At 32.2% G+C, this 25734-nt stretch overlaps 1 protein-coding gene across 1 annotated transcript in view; it reads left to right on the top strand.

Moving 5' to 3' along the window:
* prd1 (pruning defect 1) overlaps positions 1-25734 on the top strand; it is a 109883-nt gene that overhangs the window by 40648 nt on the left and 43501 nt on the right. The window contains 1 exon segment of the mRNA XM_067270775.1: positions 13459-13521. Within this exon segment, the coding sequence (XP_067126876.1) occupies positions 13459-13521 (63 nt within the window).

Raw genomic sequence — 25734 nt, 5'->3', positions numbered from 1 at the left:
TAAATTTTCAAAAACAAACATCAAAAATGTAATCTTAATTAGAAGTTTACATAATTCACTCATAAAATGTTTGAGTCAATAAGCTCAGTCTTATTACATAATATAATAAATTACAAAATTTAAGAAAATTCTTAAAAAGAGAATATAAAAAATGTCTTTTCACATGCTGATGAGGAAAATAACAATTCCACCACTCCATGTAACTGTTATTTTCTTCATGTGTGCATTAAACTACAACATTGTTATATTATCATCATACTATAATAATAATGTAGTTTTGTTCTTGAGTAATTAATTCTTATTAAGAAAGTTTTTGATGATTAAAATTTAGATAATTTTTTAAATGGCATTATGTAATAAGTTTTAAATTTTAAGTTTAAAATCTTTAAAACTTATATGATGTATACTTGTATACTAAGATTGAGGTTGTTAGTATGAACTATATTATGAATGTAGATTTTGAATGAAAGGCAATATATTTTAGAAATTTGAAATAATCAAAACAGTAATATTATTTAACAAATACAGTACAAATTCAAATGATATTTTATATGTATTGTATTTGTATTATTATTTTTAACTCTTAACTACTCAGATAATAACTCCTTATGATTTGTTATAATGTGAATAAGTCAATTACTTTTGACTAAATGTATAGGTAGCTATGTAATGAACATAGCTACCTGTATAGAGTATAAGAGAATTCAGTCTTTATGAAAATTATCAAAAATTGTTGAACAAGTTTACATTTTTCTAACTAAATTTTTTTGTTGTGGTATTCTGAAAGAATGTAACAGTGGAGCATTACAGTTTCATGGGGTCGAGCAAATTTGAGTTAGGGCCTCCATGTACAGTGGTGATTTCACACATTTTTCTTTGGGAAAATATTTTCTTATAAAAGATTGGTTTGGGGTCCCAGGCAATTGCCTTTTTTGTCCATAGAATAATGTGCCACTGGAAGATATGGCTCTTTGCAGACAGTACACTTTCATTCTCTCAATTGATTGAAATGGAAAACAATTTTTACTTAAAAATAATATGCTAAATAAAGAAAGATTTCTTTATAGACAACATATCTTTTTTGTAGAATATTGTAATGAAAAGTTGAAAAAGTTATGGTATCCTATTGTGGTTGTTTGTATTGAGAGATAGTAAGGTCTGCAAACAAACATTACTAAGAGGGATACATAAAACAGATTTACAAACAAAATATCCTTTATTTTTCTCTGAACTGGTTCTTTTAGTGCAGATCTCAACTTTACAGATATTAGTATTACTAATTACTAAAAGGGTCCTCCCATTTGTAAAAATTGTCCTCCCATAAGCATTTGGATTATGTGCACATATACATACAGTAAAAATCTGATCGACTTACAACTAACCTTATATCTATCTTAAACCTAAGAGAAAAGGAAAGAACCAGAGGCTCAGGAAAGTGTGTCACACAGACAGAAGAAGGTAGAAAATACCCAGGTTTCCTTAAGTTGGTAGGTGCTAATATGGAAGGTGTCTTCTCAATATTATGCTTTTGGATGTCTCTCTCCTTTACAAACTTGGTGCCTTGGAGATCTCCAGTCCTTACGATCCTTCTCTTTTAATTTCTTGACCTCTACAGTTTTCCTTGGCTTTGCAATTCCCTTTGTCCCTTCTCAAGTTCAGAGCACTGTCCTACTGTCTGTTCTGAGATCTTGACCAAGAATGACTCTTCTGTTGGCAGTTTTGCCTCTGATCCTAGCCTTCCTTTTGTTTCTCCCAAAATTTTGGAGAAATGATAATTTCCCTACCCTTTTGTTCTACCAAGAGTTCTGAGAAGAGGTAATCCCTCCTTAAGGCAATGAGATTTAAGACAGAAGCTTCTGGAAGGAAGTTATGACAAAAAGGAAGAATCGAATATAAAGATAAATAAGAAAAAAATGTAACTAAAATACATATAACAATGTGGCCAATGGCCACACTATAGTAACTAGATGATGACATTGTTATAGAAATCTTTTATAGCATTCTATTTATTCTTTATAAATAAATTTCTTATTAGCTTAGTGAAAATTAAAAGAAAACAGGATAAAGTTTGTGACACATGATCTCTAAATAAACTCATAATTTAATTAATTAGAAATATGAATTATTTAACAAAATCAAGTTGTTTTCTAATGCTATTAAAAACAAGTTCATGGATTAGAAGAAAAAAATTGGGATTCTGATAAAGCTTATTGGAACACTTGCTTTACAAATTTTAGATTATATTATCTTGAATGCTGTCTTTGTAAACTAAACTACAAGATGCCTTTGACTTTTGTACAACTTGCTCTTTTGTACATAATACGTTGATATCCCTAAATCACTTTTTGTACTCTAAATTTGTACTCTCAAATACTTGACAACAAGCAAAAATTCCAAGCTATGAAGAGGTGTCTTATTTCATTTTTAATAACAAAATCATTTTATAAATTGATTTTTGTTGCTTGTTTTTTACATAATCAATGGTTTTAACATTTTAAATAATGTCTTATACAGGGCCAGCATGACCTTTTGTGGGGCCCAGTTCAAAAATTTTGCAGGGCCAGAATACACATTCAAATCCTATACTTAAATTTTACAGTAAGGAATTATTTATTATAAATAGAAAGGATGTTACATATATTTTTTGTAAGATGAATATTGCATAATTTTTCTTGCTTTTTCCGCTGCAAAATCTTTGATTACGTCACCAAAATTGATTGAGTTTGCTGCTTCACTTTCTGTTGAAAGAATAGCCAGAGATGTAAATCAGTCTTGGCTTATTGATGATTGAAGATAATTTTTTATTCAACTGCAAGAAACTATATTCAGCTGAAGCCATGGTTGTTGGCATAGTTAACATTATTTATAATGCAATTAATAAATTTCGGTATGCTTCCGAAAGATTGTTTTTTATAATGTATTTCATCGATTAGTGGATTATGCAATTGCATTTTCCACACACACCCAAATATTCAATCTACTATACAGGGGGTCCTTCAAAATGTCTGATGAGTTTTCATCAACTATGGGGCCTTTTCAAAACATGAGACTGGGTTCTGGCAAACACGCTGAATCTGCCTTGTGCCACCTTCCCTGGTTTTATACATTATTATATATATATATATATAATATATAATATATATAATTATTATAATATATAATATATATATATATATATAATAATATTATATATATATATATTATTATATATATATAATATTATAATAATATATATATTATATATATATATATATATATATATATATATATTATAATAAATATTATATATATTTATTAACTGCAAAAATAAAAACTTTCCTATCTCTTTAATACTAAGAGATTTCATGATTTCTCTTTTAGCTGTTGGGAAAGAAACTGTCTTCATAACGTACATCTCTATTGCTTGACTTTTATACAGATTCTTAAGAATGTATTACATCTAAAAGCCAAACTGCTTATATTAGCATTCTGGTTGATCTATATTGTATTGTTTGTAATGTCTTGAGTTTCTGCATTATTACACATTCTTAACTTAACTTATTGTTGTTTACACTTTTAAAATTTACAGGGTTTTCCAAAATGAATGTTAGTATTTTAAATTACTGTAATTATGTTAATTATTATCTGAGAAGTGTGTGATGTACATCTAGCGATAGAGCAACCGTCCAAGTTTTGCCTCCCATCTACATTCAAATGTCTCATTATCAACTACCTCTAGGAAGCACTGTAAATAAAACTGTGACTCTGGAAGATAGAAAATATTTTGCATTCTGTAGTTTTCAAAGTTGAAATCACTTTTATTCGTGTAACACAAATAATCAGCAGGAGCTATGGAATTGTAGCTGTTGTGGGAGGAGTGACAATGGATATGCTGTAGTCTGTATAGGAAGAATTTGAGTATTGATTAAATGTATGACCTGTAACATAAGGTACACACATTCAGAAATTGAAATGGGCAAATGTGAAATTTGGATGGTTTTTTAATGTTTTAATATACATTACAATGTTCTTGGAGAAGAATTAACATAATTACAATAATTTAAAATGGTAGAATTATTTTTGGAAGACACTGTGTTTTGAATTGTGATTTATTTGATTCTATAAATTACATCAATGTATAAAAATCAAATATAAATGTTATATCAATACAAAGTAATGAAAGCATTAAGTAAAGACAACATTGATATATTCAGAAATTTAAATAAAAAAAAATTGGGAATTTCTACTCTAAATCATTGTCTTTAACTTTCAAATTTGATTTTGATAATTTAAAAATTGTATTAATATTTGTTAACATTATGCAATGAATTTATATGAAATTACAGTTTTGTTTATTATTTTTCAAACTGTAATATATAATCAACAGTTTTGTTGAAAAGTAGAAGTATGAAATATGCTTTCTTTTGTGAATTAAATAGTAGTAGTAGTAGTAGTAATAGTAGTAATATATTATTATTATCTATCTTTTGTAAGTAAATTCTAATCTGATGGGAGTGCTGGTTCTTTCTCTGCTGTTTTTATCAACTGAACTATTGAACTGTTTTCTTTAACTTTTAGTTATAAATAAATTTATTGTATTGAACTTTTTGTATCATTTATATTGTACATTCAGGTAATTATTTTACAGCTGATTCATTTAATTTTACCCATTTTTAGTATAATAATCTAAATATAAAGAACATAAATTTCAGTATTAAATTGTGAAATAAACACACACACAAAAAAAAATACAGAAATTGGTAAATAATCTATATATATATATATAATCAAGACGAGTTGATAATAATAATAATCAGCGTAGAGCCCAAACGCAGGGTCGGATTTACCAATCCAGGAGCCCTGGGCACAAATTCGGTGGGGGTTCCCACTTTAAGAGGGCAAATTTGATGATTTAGTAAATTTACACAAAATACTGTACTTTCAATTAGATTTGAACTAGGAAGTTGTAAATTTCGTTTAAAAATAAGGTTATTGTAAACATACATATATTTTATTGTGTAAAACTAATTATTTTAATTTAACTGAAAAATACCTATGTGAAATTTTTTCCTGAAATTTTCTGATGTTTCATAGGTTTTTTCCCGGGTTTGGTTTTCTCTGCCTGTTGCCCTCATTCCTGATTAGGCCACACTAGGCTGTTGCGGTAATAGAAAAAAAATTTGTTTAAACATAATTTTTTTTTAGTTTTGTGGGGGCCCTGGGCACAGGCCCCAAATGTCCTTATGTAAATCCAGCCCTGGGTGAGGAGTTGAAAGTTGAAATTTGGTACACAGTTAGGATACGTCACGAGAACGCACACTAAGAAGGGATTTTTCGAAATTCCTCCCCACGGGGGAGAGGGGCAGGATTAAGGTTTAATGCTTCCATCAACAATGGAAGTGTTACGTAACAATGGAAGTGTTAAGAGAAAACGACATGCAAGATGCAGATGCAGTTTTTTCGTTTTTACGGGAAATCGAACATATTTTTAGACCAATCTAAAAATTCTCTAATTAGTCTGGAAACGGGGAGACCCAATTCTTGCATTCTGTGAAAACGGGTAAAGTTGACTATAATGTAATAATGTTAATCTTTGCTATCGTTACTTTTGCCCGAGCAACGCCGGGCCTACCTGCTAGTATATAAATATTTTGCTCTTTTACAATTTTTAGATAGAAATGAAATAAAAATTGAACTTAAATTAACAGACTCCAGAGCAGGCTATTTTGTTCTGCTTTGGAGTCTGTTCATTTGAATTCCATTCTCTTATAGTTTTTTCTGAAGTTTCTTTTTCTCTTTTGTGTTTGTTTCAAAATTTAACATTGAATTTTATATTTTTTAAATTTGATTAACATCAGCATATTAACGTCATCTTACCTATTGGGTTCTATGATTCTCTGTACATTTTTATCTGATACCCTGTAATTTATAGTTTTTTGAAATTATATCTTTATACAATATTATTGAGATGTTGCTATTGCATCTCCATTTATACTCAAGTTAATTGATATTTTATGTACAAAAGAGGAATTGCAATAATAAAAGCAGACAAACTATATTTAATTTTATTCTGACAGTTTAGAAATTATTTTAATAATAAGTTTTAATTACGTAAAAAAGTTAGTTTTTTATTTATATTGTTAGCTCCCAGATAGTCTGAATCTCATTAAATGTGTGAAAAATTCAATTCATTTAAGAAAATATTTTGTTATAAAAGAAATGTATGAAATAGATCTGTCACGAAGGTACAAAATAAATAATATGGTCAACCCCATGAGGTCATGAGTTGTTGCAAACTGACAGGTTGGACTATTTACAATGTCAATTGGAAATATCAAGATTTGACTCTGATGCTTGCAGACAAGACAAAATTTAGAAATAAACAAGAAAATGTAACATTTCTTTAAAAGAAAATTATTGCATTATAAGTGATAAAAACACTTAAATAAAAATTTCTTAGATGTCAGGAACGAAAATATCATTGCAGGAGATACAAGCAAATGTTTCAAAGTTTTTTACAACACTAGCAGATGAAGTCAAACAGAGGTGTCAAATTGATTAAACAGAGCAAACTTTTTCATGCTCAATCTGGTTGTCTAATATCACCTGGAAATAGGAAAGGGACCAATTGGAAGTTGGAGAGACAGATTCAGGATTGATCAAATACAGAATTTTGGGGAGAAATCCTTTATAAACCTTGAGATTCACTTTTCTGTCTTTCAACCTGTTTGTCCTTTGTGTGAATTTCCTTGTCATCTTGGACTTCACCTTCATTGCTTCACCTATGTTCTGCCGCAGTATGCTGACTTCCATTCAGTTTGTCCTGGGGCCGCTGATTATCATCAAAACTTCATCCAATTACTCCAAGTGATTGCCATCACATCATGCAGATAAAAGACTGTGACCATAGACTGAACTTTCTACATATCTGCTCAAGAGAAGAAATTCTTGACCAGGTATGTGTAAGCATTGTCTTTTCAAATAAACAGCTTGTGATGTAAAAGTGACTGTCTCAGTGTCTACACTCACACTCACGTCACTATTGTGCCCCTTGTTCATCTTGACAAAAAGAGGGATTAACCTTCCCCTCTTCTCCCTTTTTCCCTATTGACAAATTTCACAATATTCATCTACAAGATGTGTTCAAAAAGTTCTATGCACAGATCAAAAAATTAAAATGTGTTAAAATATAAATAAATTTATTTAATATTTTTCAATCATATTTAATATTTAAAATAATCACATTGATCTTCAATTCACTTTCTCAAAGGATTTCTCCAATTTAAAAAATTAACTTCTTGGGATTGCAGGGTTGTAGGGATTGCAGAGTTTTCTTTGATTCATCTTGTACCAACACACTAAAAAAAAAAAAACTTTTTTTATATTCCAGTATGAACAGATTTAGACAAAACGAATGTTTTCAATCATAAACTTGGTCTTCATCAGGTTATTGACCAGTATAAATTTGAAACCGGAATTTGAACAACGTGTTAAAAATTATTTTAAATTCCAAAATATTTAAACATTAGAAAATAATTTTTGCCATACATGCTAATAAAGTGATAAAATAACATTACATCACCATACATAAATAATAAGATGTAATTACTGGTGTAGAAACGTTAGCTACCTGCTAGTGTATTTCCCATTTTTTTTTTTCATAGCATCACCTCCATGCATATGAAACATTAGCGGCATCTTTTGCATTAATACAGTTGCCAGTCAGGCTGGCTTTGTATATTTCTAATGCTTCCAGGTTGCAAAGGTGTTGAACCTGTTCAGACATTTTTACCAACTTGGCCTTAATGGAGTTCAGCTTGTATTTTGGGGTCACTGTCATAGGCTAGAAGCTAGGACGGTGGTATGCCTTTTGTTGATGATATCATACTCATGTTCCTGTATCATTTTGCTTAGTGAGCGCTTTGTGGATCAGATGTATACTACATCTTGCTGGAATCTGTGGTCACTGAGAGAAATCATATAGACACCTGGTGCCTGACTTTCCTCTGTCCTGTCTTTGTCATTGTGCAACAGCCCATATACTGTGTTAGATCTCTTATATGCAATCTTTGTGTCTTTATGGGTAGCAATTTCTTTATAAATGGAGCTTAGGTGCTGGTTATTTTGCACCACCGTGCGTGATTGGTTGCTGCTATGATTATGTGTGTTGTTGGGTTTTACCTGTGTGGTATGAGTGTGGCCTGCCATTAGCAAGTTTGCGTACTTGCACGATAAATTACGTATCATGCCTCTACTATACCCGTGCTTTACTGCTTTGTTTTCAATGCGCCTTAATTCTGCCACAGTATCCTCCCATCTAGTGTGGTGTGTGTATGCCCTTCTAGTTAGCGCACAGACCAAGTTTATGGTTGAAAATGTTCGTTTTGTCTAAATCTGTTCATACTGGGATATAAAAAACGTTTTTTTTTTGTGTTGATTTATCCTTTCCAGGGATTGTGTGAGAAGTTGTTTCATCTTGTACCAGTTCTATTGATTCAAATATTTTAAAGTTGAAATTGCTACTTTTTTACAACCACCCAATTTCCCCATCTAGCTTCTCGTGACCTTTTCTTCATCTTAAATTTGATTAGAAAACAACCTAAATCTTTGAGTCAATAAAATTCACATAAGATGAATCAAAGAAAATTTTGTAAACCATGAAAGAAATTATTGTATTAAATGTTTCTAACTGTTTCCTGAATTACAGAAATTGGAGAAAGTGTATTGAAACTTGGTGCAGTTATTTTGAAAAATATAAAATAAATTTATTTATAGTTCATTTGAAAACTTTTTTAACCTATATCAAGAACTTTTTGAATACCTGTTGTATAATATTATTATACTTTATTCATTTGTTGAGGGAGTCATTCAAAAAGGATGTTTGCACTGGGGAAGGAATATAAAAATTTTCTGATGGATTGATAAGGAATGGGATTGTTAGTAGAGTGATGATGTCCTAAAGATTCTCAAAAATTTTCCTATTTTGAAATAATTCTTTTACTAAAATCATTAAACAAAAGTATTTTGATCACTGATCATATAGCAGGTTCTTTCTTATTTAAATATTTGCACTTCAGTAGGATGTACAGATATTCCCAATCACCAGGGACTACCTCAAGTTTTGCCTGTTTTTAATATTTGATTTGGAATTAATTTGAATAAAACAATTTTATTACAGTTTAATATATCATTATCAATTTATAGATCAATAAATAAATAAATTCATTTATTTTTAAAATTTATTTATTAAGTTCAGTTGGTTTTCAGAATCAGTGAAAATGGGGTCTAAAAACATCCCTCATTGTATTGTAAATAATATGAACTGTCTAACTTTGGCAGAAGCACTGTACTAAATATATTTTGTTGGGACACTTAGGTAGATCTTTTAATATGAAAGGATGATGGTAACAATTTATCCTTTACAGATACAGATTACAAATAAAGATACTGCTGAAAGATATACTGGTATATAACATAATATCTTTAGTCTAGGAGTTACTCAGCTTTGTCTTAGTAGGAAATACAAATAAATTAATGTACTGTAAATCTGTTTTACGGAAATGCTTGTTTTTAAGTGTGAAATCAACTTGGGGATGTCTAAGAATTGGTGACAAAAAGTGATAGCAAAAAGAAGTTAAAATTGGTGACATTCTTATTTGAATGATCTCAGAAGTATTTTTCAGTTTTAGAAAGAGTTTTGCTTTTTTATAAATAATTTTTCAGTGCACTATTTTTAATCTTTTGCAACTTTTATGTTTTTTTTTCATATTTTATAGATTAATTGATTTTACAATATTTTAGTTAATTTAAAGTTGAAAAATACCATCTTATATATAAAATTCTCGTGTCACAATTTTTGTTACTGTACTCCTCCGAAACGGCTTTACCGATTTTTACCAAATTTTATATGCATACTCAGTAGGTCTGAGAATCGGCTACTATCTATTTTTCATACCCCTACACCATTTCCCCCTTTCAAAAATATATTTATATATGGATTAAGGCTTTTATGTCCAACAGATGGCGCTAACTTCCGACGACCTAAGTTTGCTTTTCTGTGAGGCATTATGCTTTTCTGTGAGAATGGACTGAAGCAGATCATTTTCTATCTATCTATATACATAAAATATAACGTTCGTTTGTTCCTACCGATTTCTTTGAAATTTTGACACAACATTGCATTCGAATACGCATGTGTTTTTTGTCGAAATTCCCCCCAGTGGGGGGAGATGGACGGGATTAAGGCTTACCATGAAGAACTCGGCTTCTATTATACTATTTTACATGCGGTTTTTTGTGTTTTTAATTGCGTTTTAATAGGTTACGTCAACAGAATATACACTAAAAAGGGATTTTTCGATATTCCCCAGCGGGAAAAGTGACGGGATTAAGGCTTACTGTGAAGAACTCGGCTTTTATTATACTATTTTAGATGCGTTTTTGATTGCGTTTTAATAGGGTACGTCAAGAGAATGTACACTAAGAAGGGATTTTTTGAAATTGCCCTCCACAGGGGAAGTGTTATACATTTATAATAGATACATTTTGAGCCACAGCAACGTGTGGCCGGGTCAGCTAGTTATTCTATAAATATCAAACAAGTAACTAACAACTAACCCGTTAAACATAAGGTAAGACATCAACCAATGCCGAATTATTGGGCTGTAGCCAAATTATTAATATTGCTATAGCCGTTTTCTAGCCCGATAATTTGGCATTGGTTGATGTCTTACTTTACCATTATTTTACTTAATATACTCTGTAGAAGATTTTGTAAACTTAATTATGTGTCTACTTCCATAAATACTTTTTTATTTGGTATTACTAAATTAAGCTTCATTACATTCATTCAGATTCACAAATCTATAAACTTTTTTTATGGCCTACAATATCAAGACCTTGATTGGTTGGACTTCTGGTTGATCAAATTCCAGTTAATGGCATTTCAGCTGTATTTAAATACAGTAAAACCTCAAATGTAATGAATTAAAAATAGTATGAAAGGAAAAATTGATTAAAGTTTACCTAGGGAACCCCAATGGCCGCACTTCCGGTTGCTATTTTGTTTGCTGTACTACGCACGCGTACTACGTTCAAAAAATTATGCAAATTAGTTAGTATGTATAATTTTTTGAAAAAATAATAATTACATTAGTAAAAAATAAATGTTTTAAGATTATTTTGCAAGTTCAGCTAGCTATGAAATATAAAACAAACTGTTACTCACGTGTTTGACGCTCTGTCATACATTTCCTTTCCGTTTCTTCTCGCTTTTCCTTGATTTGCGATCCCTATCGCTGATGTTTCTCTTTTTACTTGATATTTTTACACGTTTTTTAGTTTTACCACACGAATGTGCCTTACTTTTTTCCCCTTCTTACACTCGTCGCTTTGTGTAGCAGCTGGAACGGACTCCGGTTCTTTTCATTTCGGCTCGATTCCGGACCCTTCTCTGCACACACCTCCTACAACCCACCTCGTCCCCTTCAATTTTCTACCTTTCTCGTATTTTCTCTTTGCAATTGCTGTTTCGTCTATTTCCACAACTTCATTTATCCCGCTAATCTTAAAAGTACATAGGTTATTAATGGAAACCATCATAACAAAACGTAAAAAGTTTGCCCAGTCGACTGGTGTTTTTTTGGAGATTTCCGAAGCTCCAGCAGCAACAGTTAGCGAACACTCTAAACACAGTAGGTGCCAGATAAATGACAAAATACAGTCAAACCTGTTTTTATGCGGGGGATAGGGACCGCATTAAAAAAAACGCATTAAAAAAAATCTTACAAAACTTCACGAATGGCTGTAAATAATAGTTTTTGCAACACAATAAAAAAAATAATTTTTTTATGCGGTCAACAGGGACCGCATAAAAAAAGTCTCACATAGAAAATAACTCAAAACCGTACGAAATAGAATTTATTGACAACAGATGTCAGCACTTGACTGCATCGTCTGGTCTATCGTCTGTTTTACATATTTTTGTCCAGGTGGTGTTTTGTTGACTTAAAAAGTAAATTACACTCAAACCTGTTTTTGTGCGGTCTTTTTTGTGCAATTTTTTATTTGTGCGATGTGTTTTGTGCAGTATATCAATTTGATTGAAATTCATATACCGCACACAAAAAATCACACAAAACAAATCGCACAAATAAAAAATTGCACAAAAAAAGACCGCACAAAAACAGGTTTGAGTGTATTTCATTTTTCGCATATTCATGCAATAATATTACTATAATAAGTGCATTTATGCTATAATAAGTTTATTTAGCTATAATAAGTCAACGTGAGACATGACGAATCGCATGAGACTAGTCGCCAACTATACCGCACAAATAAAAACTCGCACAAAAAAAACCGCACAAATTAAAAATTCGCATTAAAAAAATTGCGCATAAAAAACAGGTTTGACTGTACTCTCCCACGACAAACGACCACATTTCCGTTTAAAGGTTCCTTGGAAAGCTGAATAATTCGTCTTGCAAACATTACATCGCATCGATACAGAGTTTTTATCTGCTCTATACATTAATTTACGACGTTTCCCACATTTGTCGCATACCTCTTCTACATGTTGCAAATTCGAGAATATTGCAAATTTCACAACACTAGGTATTTTCTTATCTATTGCCAAATCATCAAAACCAGAGTACATTAATCTAAAGAAACGACCGGAGGTGCAATTAATCCAAAAATTTTCAGAATTAATGTATGCAGTTTCCATTTTGTCGCCAAAAAAAAAAAAAAACTTCTTACAACAATTACGAATACGATAGAATTATTAAATTTGCTGCACGTTGCATCACGAAAAGTAGACGGAATAAAAACTTACCTATTTACTATTAAAAATAGCAGAAAGTAGCATTTTTTCTTCAAAAATTGTTTAACTGGTGAAAAAAAAACCACTCGCAGCAGTCGAGCCGTCACGAAAAACAAAAAATTTGCATACGATAACGTTATTTAAAAATTGCGCCACCTACACCGAATTTCTAACATCACCTGCCGTCGAGATTACCGGAAGCACGGTCATTGGGGTTCCCTAGGTAAACTTTAACCGAAAAATTAGATTACTTAATAAATTTATTCAGATTTTTGGATAATGTTTTCTGTGAGAAACATTTTCCTTATCTAAGAATGGAGTAATTTTGTATACAAATTATATTTTGGCTATCTACAGCTTGACCTATGTAAACTACAACTAAAAGGAGTTTAAAAGGATTTATGTATAAATCAAATTCATAACATATTGTTTTATAGGCATTACTTTAATGAGTAGTTAAGAGTTAATTTATAATGTAAAAAGAAGGAATACATTATTAAGAATTTATAAAAACATTATTATTTTTTAAAATTATTATTAAAACTTTATATAAATCAGACATAAAATGCATTGTTTTTATTGTTATCAATTTTATATAATTATATTACAGAATACATAACTTTGTATATTAATCTATTCTTAATGTCAAATTTTTACAGAGAATGCAAGTTTTGATTACACTCGTAGCAGGATTAGAACATGTGCCATTTGCCTTAAAATTAGTAAGAATTATTTGGAATTAATTTTTAAGAAACTTTTATTAAAATTTAATATAAAGAGAATTTTTAATCTAATAAATTCTAAGTGGGGATATAATTTATTTAGTTTCCAGTAATTATAAATCTGATTTAAATTATCATTTGGAGTAATTATTAAAAATGTAATATTCTAAAAGACGAAAAGAAAATCCCATTTTTATTAGAATATTAATGTTGGAAGAAAAATTAAATTATTATTATTGGTTTAAGGTTTACAATTACATTTTATTTCTTAAAAAATTTATTTTTTATAATAAAAATATCAAACTGTCAATAACAAACTATTCTGTTATATTTATATATTGATTTTATTCTGAGCTTTGACCAGGATTTCTTAAATTTGAACAGCTTAATTAAAAGTTTTAAAATTAATAATGCACCTACAAAAATTTTTAAAAATTTGTTTTTCTGACTACTCAGTTATTTAATTCTGTAGTCTTGTTATACAGGTACTTCTCACTTTATGATCTATCTGTTTAACGACCACTCACACTTACGACTAATGAAGTTTTGACCTGCAATTCGGGGAATCCCCTTTCTCAGCTCGAGTGTTGGTCAGTGGCAAATGGTGACATGTGCACTGAGCGTACCATAGGCTTGCTATGCACTTTTCAATCAGTTTCATTTTGACAAGCAGTCACTGTGTAACCTCATTTTTTTTACAAATTATTTGTAAAAAAAATGAGGTTACATATTTGTAACCCCAAAATAATACAGATGTTGACGAACAGAAAAAAGTATGGCATCATCTGGAGAAATTGTTGTGAACTCCAAGCACGTGGTCTGCGGGTTTGAAAGAAAGGGAATAACACCCAAAAAAGTGGAAATGAATAGTCGGTGGAAGCATGTAATTGAACAAACAAAGGTTTATTGGAGACGAAAAACACAATTAATTATCAATACACGACTCTGTCCCGGAATCCGATTGTGTTACAATCTTAATACTGCCCGATTATCACCCTCCTAAGTTTCCTTCTCTCTATGCGAGGCCCTATTTTTCTCGACAATTATTACGACTAAATATACAAACTTTCTTTTGTAATACAAAAATTGTTGACAACGGTGATACTACAGTTCGTCCTCCTCGTTGTTAGATGGTAATCCCTTATTCATTTGGTGTAATTCCTTCGATGGAAGTCGATTCCTTTTCAGTGCCATAATTCACCTATCCTGAGTTCGTCGATTTACCTCCGCTTTCTTCTTCTAACGGCCCACCACATCTTCAGGTTGCCAACCAACAAAAGTCCTCAAGAGGCAGTCAAAGAACAAAAAGGAAAAACCCTCTCGTACATGGGTTACACGTGTTTTTATAACTTCCCGCTAGCCGATGTCACTCCGCCCCACGTGACCCCATGACAGGCCAATCACCACAATGAAAGCCCAGCCAGCATGTAATTGGTGGTATCATGGAAGGAAACGAAAAGGACCCGTTCAAAAACATACACTCGACATGACATAAACAAAAAACAAAAGTATAAAATAAAACAAACAAACAAACAAAATATATATGTATATAATAGCTGCGAAGCGTTACATTGTTAAGAAACAAAGGAAAGCTATCGATCTTGAAATGAAAATAAAAATCTACAAGACTGCGAAGCTGGTAAGATGGTTAAAGAAATAGCATGTGACCTGAAATTGACACATTCAATAATTTCGATAATTTTAAAGGATAAAGTTAGAGTGAAAGAGGTGGTGAAATCATTGACAGGATTTAAAATCTTAATAACTAGGCAGTGAAAAGGTCTTAATTATGAGATGGAGAAATAATTGGTGATCTGGTTTAACAACCAGATGTAAAATAATATGCCAATAAGCCTTTTAATAATTCAAGCTAAGGCATGCAGTATCTTTGAGACTTTGAAGGCACATGAAGGCAAAAAATTGACAGAATCATTTACAGCAAGTCATGGATGGTTTCAATGGTTTAGGCAGAGATTCAGCCTGCATAATTGGAGAATCAACAGTGAGGTGGCAAGTGTGGATGTAGAAGCAGCAGAGAAAATTGTTGACGAATTAGATGGAATAATTAAAAAAGTCATTTACTGCCGGGAACAGATACTCAATGTGGATGAAACCAGGCTTTGGTGGAAAAAAATGCCTGAAAGGTCCTATATGCACAAAGAAGCTAAGGCAATGCCTGGTTTTAAGGCTTTTAAAGACAGGATCATGTTGTTGTTGGGAGGGAATTCCGCTGGGTTCAAGTTAAAGCCTTTTCTGATCTATCGCTCTGAAAACCTATGTGCATTAAAGAACGTTAGTAAACAGGCAGACTGTTTTTACTATCGTGCAAATAAAAAAGCATGGATGACTCAATCTTTATTTGAAGATTAGTTTTTGAACTGCTTCATATCCTCTGTTCAGCATTATTGTGGGTGTTCTTTTTAAAATTATTCTCTTGCTTAATAATGCTCTAGGCCACCCCAGCATCTTGATGATCTACACCCAGATGTAAAGGTAGTGTATCTTCCTAAAAACACAACTGTCCTACAGCCAATGGATCAGGGCTCTATAGCTACGTTCAAAGTGTTTTATTTGCACACAACTTTTTCACAAGCTGTAGCAGCAACAGAAAATGATGTAGTAACCCTTCATGATTTTTGGAAATCATATAGTATTTTAAATTACATTAAAAATATTAAATTGGCTTGGGATGAAATGACAAATAAGAGTATGCAAGATATATGGAAAAAATGCATAAAAAGTTTCACGAACAATATTGAATCGTTTGACAATCTTGAACAAACTGATAGAATTCAAACAATTGCGGACCTTGCCAATGCGCTTAACTTAGATGTTGAAGTGGAAGACATTGATTATGCTGATGGAAAGCTAACAAATGAGGATTTAATAAAGTTAGAAGTGATGCAGCATTTGGAAGAGGAAAGAACTGAAGAAGTGAAAAAGAAATTCACAGTACATGGGTTTGTGAAGTTAGCCAATTCCGTGGAAAGATATCATGACAATCAAGCGGTCAGTACTGTTGGGTGAGAGTGGAAAGACTCACTAAGACAGGTTTTCCATCTTAAAACCATTTAATAAAAATAGAAGTTTCTTACAACTTTCTTTGAAGCTTGGACAAAACCCAACCCTGGGAGCGAATAAAAAAGTTTTTTTTTCTTTCTTTTGATTGAGTGTTCAGTGTTCGGTCTGAAGTTCTCTTGGTCCTTCAACGATGTACATTTTAGTGGATGGCCCCAGGGTGTGTGGCACAGTTTCAAATCACAGATTTGGGAGAAGGGTTAATCTAGTAGAAATGCGATGTCTCCAGAAGCGATGGTAAGTTTGGGCATTGACTAGTTGGTCGCTGTTTGTCCTCATGGTGGCAAAATCCTGATGGTGAGCACCAACAACCAGATACCAAGAACTAAGAACTCTTTGAAACTCTCAGTTTTATCAGTTTTCCTGCCAAAGTTGCCTCCCCATTGGTCTCTCATTGTCACCTGGTGACAATTCGAAACCAAATGGAGGATGCGGGAGAGGTCAATGTTGCAACTGAATACGACGCCTCTCCAGCCACGTTTTTCTTGACTTTGGTCTTTTCTATTATTTAAATAGTTTAAAAAAAACTTTCATTGTTTGATCGAGACATTCAATTCCTCGTATTTGCATCTGAAAAGAAGATTTTTAATTTCTCGATCAATACCCCACATTTGGACCTCCCAGTCAACCCCTGTTCGATTCCTCACAGGTTAGCTGGTGTGTTCTCCAAAATTAATATGGCTATGTTGGAACTTGAGACTATGGATCCAAATACTGAATGTTGATAAAGTTGAACGTGGGATGAGTGAACTTTTAAAGTGCTGTAGAAAAATTTATCAAGAAAAAAAGAAGACTACAAAGCAAACCACACTTATGAGTTTTTTTTTCAACTGTTATATCCAGGACCTCTGCCCTCGAAGGTAAGGGAGATGACGACAATGAAACTTCTATTTTATTATCATCATCTCCCTTACCTGGACCCTCTACAGCTCTGGATAACCAAATAAACAAATGATAATACAGTATCTACATATGCATGTCTTTTCGTGAATAAATTTGAAGTTTATTGCATAATTTTCATAATTTTATGATTTTATATTCCTAGCACAAGCTCCTCGCTTATCAACCAATTCGCTTAATGATGTAGTCGTCGGAATGGAATTTGGTCGTAAAGTGAGGAGTACCTGCACTAACTTAATGTGTAGTTATCATTTTTTTACATAATTTTAGTTGTAAATTATTTCTTTTGAAATGAAATGATAATTCCATATTCCATATTTTGGTACCAGGTATAGAGGATCTTTTAAAAAGAATACTACCATTTTAAATTACAGTAATTGTTAATTATTACATGCAGAATATGTGGTATACATCAATTGATAAAGTATATGTTTGAGTTTGCCATCTCCATTCAAATGCCTTTTCTCTATCGTCTCTAGGAAGCATCCTAATCAAAAATGGTGAATCCACAATAGAGGAAGTGTTTTGTGTTCTGCAGTTCACAAAGTCAGAATCAGTCTTGGTGGACCATTTTAAAATTGTCATTTGCAGACAATTTTAAAGTGTCTACTATGTAAGGCAAACATTCTTGTTGAATGATTCTGACTTTACAGACTGCAGAACACAAAATGTCTTATTTGGTGTGGAGTTGCCATTTTTGTTTATTGCACTTTCCAGAGGCAATAGACAAAAAAGACGCATGAATGCAGATGATAGATGAAACTGAAATGGTTTACTCTATTGATGGGTAATAAATAATGTAATTATAGTTAGGTGATATTTTTGGAAGGCCTGTGTTAATAGGATGGCAAACTGAAAAGGCTAATTTTGCTATATTTTAAAACTATATCAAGAACAGGTTTCTATATATAAACTTTACACTAGAAGCAAAGGGTTTCACCACAGTAGCATTCCTTGGTTTGTTAATCCTATCAATACTGAGGTTTCCAGGATGGTATATATCATTAAAATGAATTATCACCAATATTCCCTATCAAGGAGTCCTGTCAGTTTAACAGATTTATGAATGTAGCATTTATTCTTCACATAAGAAGGGCTGCTTTAGTACTGGATCATAAATTCTATTTTTTTTTTCTTCCATTCTTATAACCTTTGCAGAAAATATGAAGTATAAATTAATATTGTGTGAAACCTCTTTTCCTTTAACAATAATGCCACTGCCCACTTTATGTAGATTGTGTTGTAATAATAGAGATAGATGGAAAAACAAAATTAGAGCAGGAGTATGTCATAATGCCAGAAACATCTGGAGGTAGACTTTTTCTATATAGTGAAACAACAGAGAAATTTAATCAAATGCATTGTAGAACATCAAAAAATGATGTATTAATAAAACACAGGAGAAAACAATGGCACTAGCCTTCTCAGAGGATAATTATGAACCAAAATGGGACAACATAAAATTAGTGTTTAGCCCAAGAAACCAGAAAATATTATTCCTGGAAGAAGCCATCCACATTAAGACTAATAATACATGCGACATTTCCACGTTAAACTTGCAACTGTATGAAATTGTCATTCCTTGTCTGTCTAAAGTATAATTCTCTTCAATGTTTTGTAAAAGAAAAGCAAATGTTAATATTACAAAATTTGTTTATTTTCATTTAAAATTTAAATTATTATTTAAATGTAATCATTTGAATTTGTTGCATATTTTCAAACTTTAACTGAAGAAGCCTTTCATGCCAAAAGATGAAAGTGCTTTTAATTAAATAATCTGTTTGTATTGTAATATTTAATCTGAAATTATTATTATTATTATTATTATTATTATTTTTTATTTTCCATGAGATAAAGTAAGAAAATTAATTTTCCATTTCATTTATTGATTTTATATATACTTATAAAATTATACTTTGGAAAGATCTACTTTTACTTTTTTTTTATTTATTCAAAAACTTTTTTTTATTTAAACACTATTGCTATTTCTTCTGGTATTTTGCATTTCTAAGTATGGCTATATTATATATTTTATATTTAATATAGTTTTTTTCTATTAATTTTTATTTCAATGTTTTCTTAATATTACTTAGGTTGAAGTTCATTTTTTAATTATATATTTTAAACGTTAGAAATAAAAAGCTGCTTAATTCTGAAAACCAAATAATTTATTGAATAATTTTTTGGTTCTGTTTTAAATAATTCTCAGTAAACAGCCAATTCCAATTGGCAGTTGTAAGTTGAGTATGGCTTGAAATAAAATCAAAATCATTACTTGATAACTTTTATTTGGTTTCCAGAATTAAGCAGTTTTTAGTTTGTGAAAATATGTTAATTTCTTTGTTAAAAGAAATACACGTGGAACCAAAATAAAAATGAAAAAAGTAAATTTTAATTTAAGTAAAAGATAATATCTACAGGTTCTTTTTGGATGCCAGTATATTTTCTGTCCCGACAGATGGAAATAAACATTGTACAAAAATTCCCCGACTCATACGTAGCTCGCGACAAAAGAAAAATAATTAAACTAATCTTATGCTAATGTTATACTATTATAAACACGAATAAAAAAATGAAAATTAAAACTAATATTAAACTAAAGGAGAAGAATAAAGGACAGGTAAGAAAATGTAAGAAGTTAGGAAAGGGGTACCCAGTGTTGGTCCTTGAGGTCTTCGAAAAAATCGGTCGAGAGTCTTGCACAAAGTATGTAGAGGGGATTCTCTTTTTCCTTTCAGTTCATTCGCTTGCCAAAATTCACAGTTAATTCTCATGAATCAATCTCAAACAAAATGGATCGATCACAACGAATTCTTTAGTTCGTCAATCAAAAGCTACTCTTTCTCTTCTGCACGCTGCCAGAACGCACCAGAAGCTCCTCTCCCCCCTTCTTTCTTGAGTCTGAATCCTTTTTGTTTTCTCCTTCACGACCCTCCTGCCCTCTAGTTTCGTCCTCAACCCCTCAGGGGTTGCGCACCCTTTCTTTGTTTTAGGGGATACACTATGACCATATAAGGAAAGGAATTTTGGAGAGACATTCCAAAGACGAAGAATAATAGGTAAAGAAAAGAAAAGGGGATGAAAGCGTGAGAAAGTAAAATTAAAAATAATAATAAAATATACACTATATACAAACACATGGCGTACAGCCACAAGTTTTCAATTATACGAGCACTAAGATGGCTTTTCTTTTTTTTTTTCTAGCCTTATTATACCATCAATAAAAAGGAGGACAAGCCATAGAAAAACTTTTTATTTCTTTGAGTATGCATTTCAGACAATTATATCCCTTTTCAATTTTTTTGTTACAACTATATAGGGAAAATTACATACAGGTTAACATAATGTATACAAGTTAGCATAAATTTATTGTAATGTTAAAAAATTTTACTCAATGTCAGATATGGTAGCTGTTATATACGTAATTTGAATGTATGTCTCTTTAATCCGAATAAATAAATAAATCCGGTAGACTTTGTCACAGCTATCAGGTTAGGTACTCCTTAATTGCAATTCACAAATGTATTTTGGGCCTATGCAGTATCTAAGCCCTTCCTCAGTGTAATTATGTCAGTACACTTATATGGTACTCCTAGCTATGTTTTTCATTATAAAAACATGAGTGTGTATTGGATGACAATAGTACAAAGGTTCAGTAAAAATTGACATTAAAATCCTTGGAGATACGCTTTTTTTATTTTTATTTTTTAATTTTTAGTCTACTTTATTTATTTATTTATTTGGATTAAAGAGACATACATTCAAATTACAAAATTGTAAAAGATCATTAGGAGACTTACATGGATTATGAAAAATGCAGGAGTTGTGACATTAGATAAAATATGGATGGTGATTGTTAGTTAACATGTACAGGTATTTTAGCTTATACCTGTTAACCAATAATTGCCATCCATATTTTAATGGGTATAAGCTAAAATACCTGTACATGTTAACTAATAATCACCATCCATATTTTATCTAATGTCACAACTCCTGCATTTTTCATAATCCATGTAAGTCTCCTAATGATCTTTTACAATTTTGTAACATTACAATAAATTTATGCTAACTTGTATACATTATGCTAACCTGTATGTAATTTTCCCTATATAATTGTAACACAAGAGCTGAAAAGCTACATAATTGTCTGAAATTCACACTCAAAGAAATAAAAAGATTTTCTAAAGCTTGTCCTCTGTTTTATTAATGGTATAATAAGTCTAGTGAAAAAGAAAAGCCACCTTAGCGCTTGTAAAATTGAACAAAAGACTAGACAAGAAGCATATCGTATAGTTTTTAGTTTGTTTTAATATGTTGGTGCCAAGTTTTGTTTATATTAATAAATATTACAATACTCTGGATCTTATCTCTCTGACTTGTTCATTATACATACTGTTTTTTCAAATATGAATATTTTGTTTTCTGAATTGTATACAACAAATTATGATTACTTAATACTTATGTATGCATACTATTTAAAACAAATAGGAAATATTGCAATATTATTTAGTACTGTGATAAAAGCCTGAATTATTTGAAGTGCATTATGATTAATTTTTAAAGATTTGCCATAATGTGACCTGAAATAATCTGGTATCTAGATTTAGACTTGATAGGTTTCTGGCCTTTTGGTTTGTAAAATATGTGTACATTACCATGAAAGACCGAAATTAGAGAATGTCAATATTCTCTGGTGAATGTTGACACATACCAAATATGTCGGTGAAAGACTGAATATTTGGTTATATTATTATACATTTGAACCATTGCTGTTATATATCAACAAACACAGGTAAGCTTCTTGTGGAGGTTGAAATGACAAGCTGAGAAGACACAGCCAGAGAGAAGCGACAAAAATGCCAAATCCTCTGCCGCAATTGAGGTCATGTGGCATCTATTGTTATACTCTCGAACACTCTGCTGTTTGTCAGTCTTATGCAATGTTTACTGGTGCAGCAACATTTGCTTAATTTTTATTTTTTTATCTGATACCCTAATTTATATTGAATTGCTACTGCAGTAAACCATGATCTTTTTTTTTGAAAAGTTACATGCATTAGTTGTAACTAAACGATAAGACAATTGTTCTTATTTTTCTCAAGAAAAGTACTATAAAATACTCTCTGAAGTGATTTCTGCTAAAACTAAGTGCAGTACACTTTTGGATTACAGACGATTAAAACATTTTAACATTTTAAAAATTAATGAAGAAGAGAAGTTAATTGGGCAATTAACACTGTATATTCATTTCTCCTGGTTTTATGTTAAGGGGGATTGTAAAAATTAATGTTAATCGTTTTTCGACATGTAAACAGCCTTGATAGGAAAAAAACGGAATTGGGTGAAGCCTCCTACCAGGGGTTTGATAATGACAGGTATGTCCGCTGAAGACAAGTTTTGTCCGCCATAGACAGGTTTCTTCTGAGGAGACAAGTTTAGGCAATTCTAGCATATATTAGTGTAAGCATGGAAGGAGAAAACCTTAGAGTAGTAACATAGGCAGTTTCATCCCGCTATTATCAGCGTTTTCTGGCAATGCGGCTGGACTCAGAATCTCTGAATTTTTTGCATTGCTGGGAGATGTTGCAAAGCTCGTGGCATGGACAAAGGTGCAAATATTAGCAGTAGCCAAGCTGAAACTTGCTGATATAGCTCGGGAATTTATCCGCAAGGACCAGCGGATCAAGCACGTGGAAGATTACGATGGGTTCAAGCAGATCATGATAGAGCAATTCGAACAAGTGCCTTTTCCCATTCAATTAAACAGATTCTACGCTTGCATACAGGGTTCAGATGAGGATGTCCAAACATACGCTGTGTGCTTACAAGCCCTTTTTACCAAAATAGAGATAAGGCAAATGGGAGCAGATTCCACTGAAGCTGCTATAATAAAGCACAAGCAAGATAAATAACAAGATGTGGTGTTAAAGGTTCAATTTGTGAACAGAATTAACATTAAAATAAGACAACGAGTAATGTCAAGGGAACCAGTGACATTCGAAGAAGCGCTTAAAACAGTAATTAGCAAAGAAACCATAGAGAGTCTGACAGCACACTCCCAATCCATCATAAGAACCATAAGAGAAGTCGAACCTGCAGCGGAAAGGTCCAAGGATAATTGGGATACCTTAGCCACCACCATCAAAGTGCTTCAAACTAGATTAGATTAAATGTCAAGCAAGTCCCCCCTAGAAAGGACAAGCTAGATAGAAGAAGCAATTATCGTCTGACTTCATACCCACGTTGACGACAAAATACATCATCTGCTCAGATCCAGAGCATACACAGCAAAGTTCTAGATTACTCCTCAGGAGACGAAGATTATTTGAAGGGCAGGATTTGAGTTATGTCCATGCATCCAAAGTATGTCTCTATCATCTTAGGTCACCTCAATAATGTCCCAGTGAAACTTCGAATTGATCTGGAAGCCAGAGTTTCCCTCATTTCCAAAGACTTAGCCAATCAATTAAAAGGGAAGGCTCCAGTAAATTTTGGATTAAAGAGGAAAGTAAAAAGAATCATGAACAGCCCAATCACAGCCATTGAAACAGTGGTGCCAACAGTCAAGCTAAGGGGGAGAAAAATTTTCTTTCTCATGCCACATTATTTGGTCTGAGGTTATGGGCCTGTGTGAAGGGATGCTTGGTCAAGAGGTCCTTAACATCACCGGATTGATGCTTTATGTAGACCACAAGCGAGTTCTTCTGCCTGACAGCAAAGTTATTCACTTTTGTTTCGGGAAAAAAACCGAAGAAGACAAGATGGTGGAAAAAGCCAACCGACTGGACGGAAGATGATGTAAACATACTCCGCTTTATGAGATTAACTTCTGCAACTCCACGCAATCAAAAGGAAGGTCGATACAGAACAGAGTCAAGTTCCACAAATGATCCGAATTATCTGGTCAGGGATCCCGGTAAGGAACAGATGACCTGACTGAGGGAATTATGTCAAAACAGAAGTAAAAAGGATCAACGTAGAAACGGGAAGCTGAACTTAATTCAGAACAACCCTCTACATCCGAGTTCAAAGAAGACACACTGGAAGAAATAGGTCAAGGTGAAGTTGTTGAACATCAGGAGACAATGCTTCAAACCAACTTAAACATTCTAGCAAGATGGATTTGAGCATTGTTAATCATCATTTCCTTGATAAGAGGACCATGCATGTCCTCAGAAGAGGAATCAATACAACTGGTATCAATTACCGATGTACCTACATTGGGAAAATCCCCGCCACAATGATGAAGTCATATACCTCTTCTGATCCGACCAACGACATTACCTCCATGAATTAGGTTAGATAGAACAATTTACATTAGCTAGAACAAAAGCTACATTAGATAGAATAATTTTTGAGAGAGAGAGAGTATCTAGGTGCACAGATCTTTGCATCATTCATTTCCGCAACCTGGAACTTAGTGTGTAGTGAACTTTGTGAACTGTGGGTCCCAAATTCAATGAGGACAATTTAATGAAGTTAGCCCCACCAAGTTAGGACTAGCTTGTCACACCAAAGTCAACATCCAACTGTCAAGAATGTTGACAGTGAACTTTGAAATTCTCTCCACGTCAACTAGCAACAATTGCTGACACAGCTGAGTCATCAACAAGAAATTGTGGTAGTAGGTCAAAGACTTCATCAAGGATAATTATCACAATTGTAACTCTTGTCAGTGGAACGTGTTACACAAAAAATTATTGTTGGGAAACCAATTGTACGTCTTAGTGTAAGCGAAAGTATGTCAGTCCTGAAGTTAATGGCAAATTAACAATGTTGGGTGAGAAACATGTTAAAGATAGAGAATATGTTAAATGTTAAAATTACACTCAAAAGTATAATTTTAAGGAAAGGCAAATGATGCAAAGCCGCGAATTTTTAAGGGGATTGTAAAAATTAACGTTAATCGTTTTTCAACATGTAAACATCCTCGATAGAAAAAATGGAGAATCAGATCGGAGGTCACCGGTTGTAATAACAAGTCAGTGGAAAAGTTGACACTTAGCTGTCAAGAATGCTTTGTCATCATCATCATTTGACGATTACGTGACCCCTTTTTTACAACAATGATATAAAAGTGAGAGCTACTGGAAGCTTGGGGCAATTGAACTGGAAGTTATAACTGGTGATAGTGCCTCCTCAACTCTTGGACCTCCATGCAATGGACCCAATCCAGCAAAAGGAGAAGACACCGGTTGGAAGGCATCTAGGTCTCCTACAGCTTCCATGCACGCC

The sequence above is a fragment of the Centruroides vittatus genome, unplaced genomic scaffold (assembly GCF_030686945.1).
Source record: "Centruroides vittatus isolate TY-2023 unplaced genomic scaffold, ASM3068694v2 contig_377, whole genome shotgun sequence".
NCBI classification, from domain to species: Eukaryota; Metazoa; Arthropoda; class Arachnida; order Scorpiones; family Buthidae; genus Centruroides; species Centruroides vittatus.
This window is presented reverse-complemented; position numbering and strand designations above follow the sequence as displayed.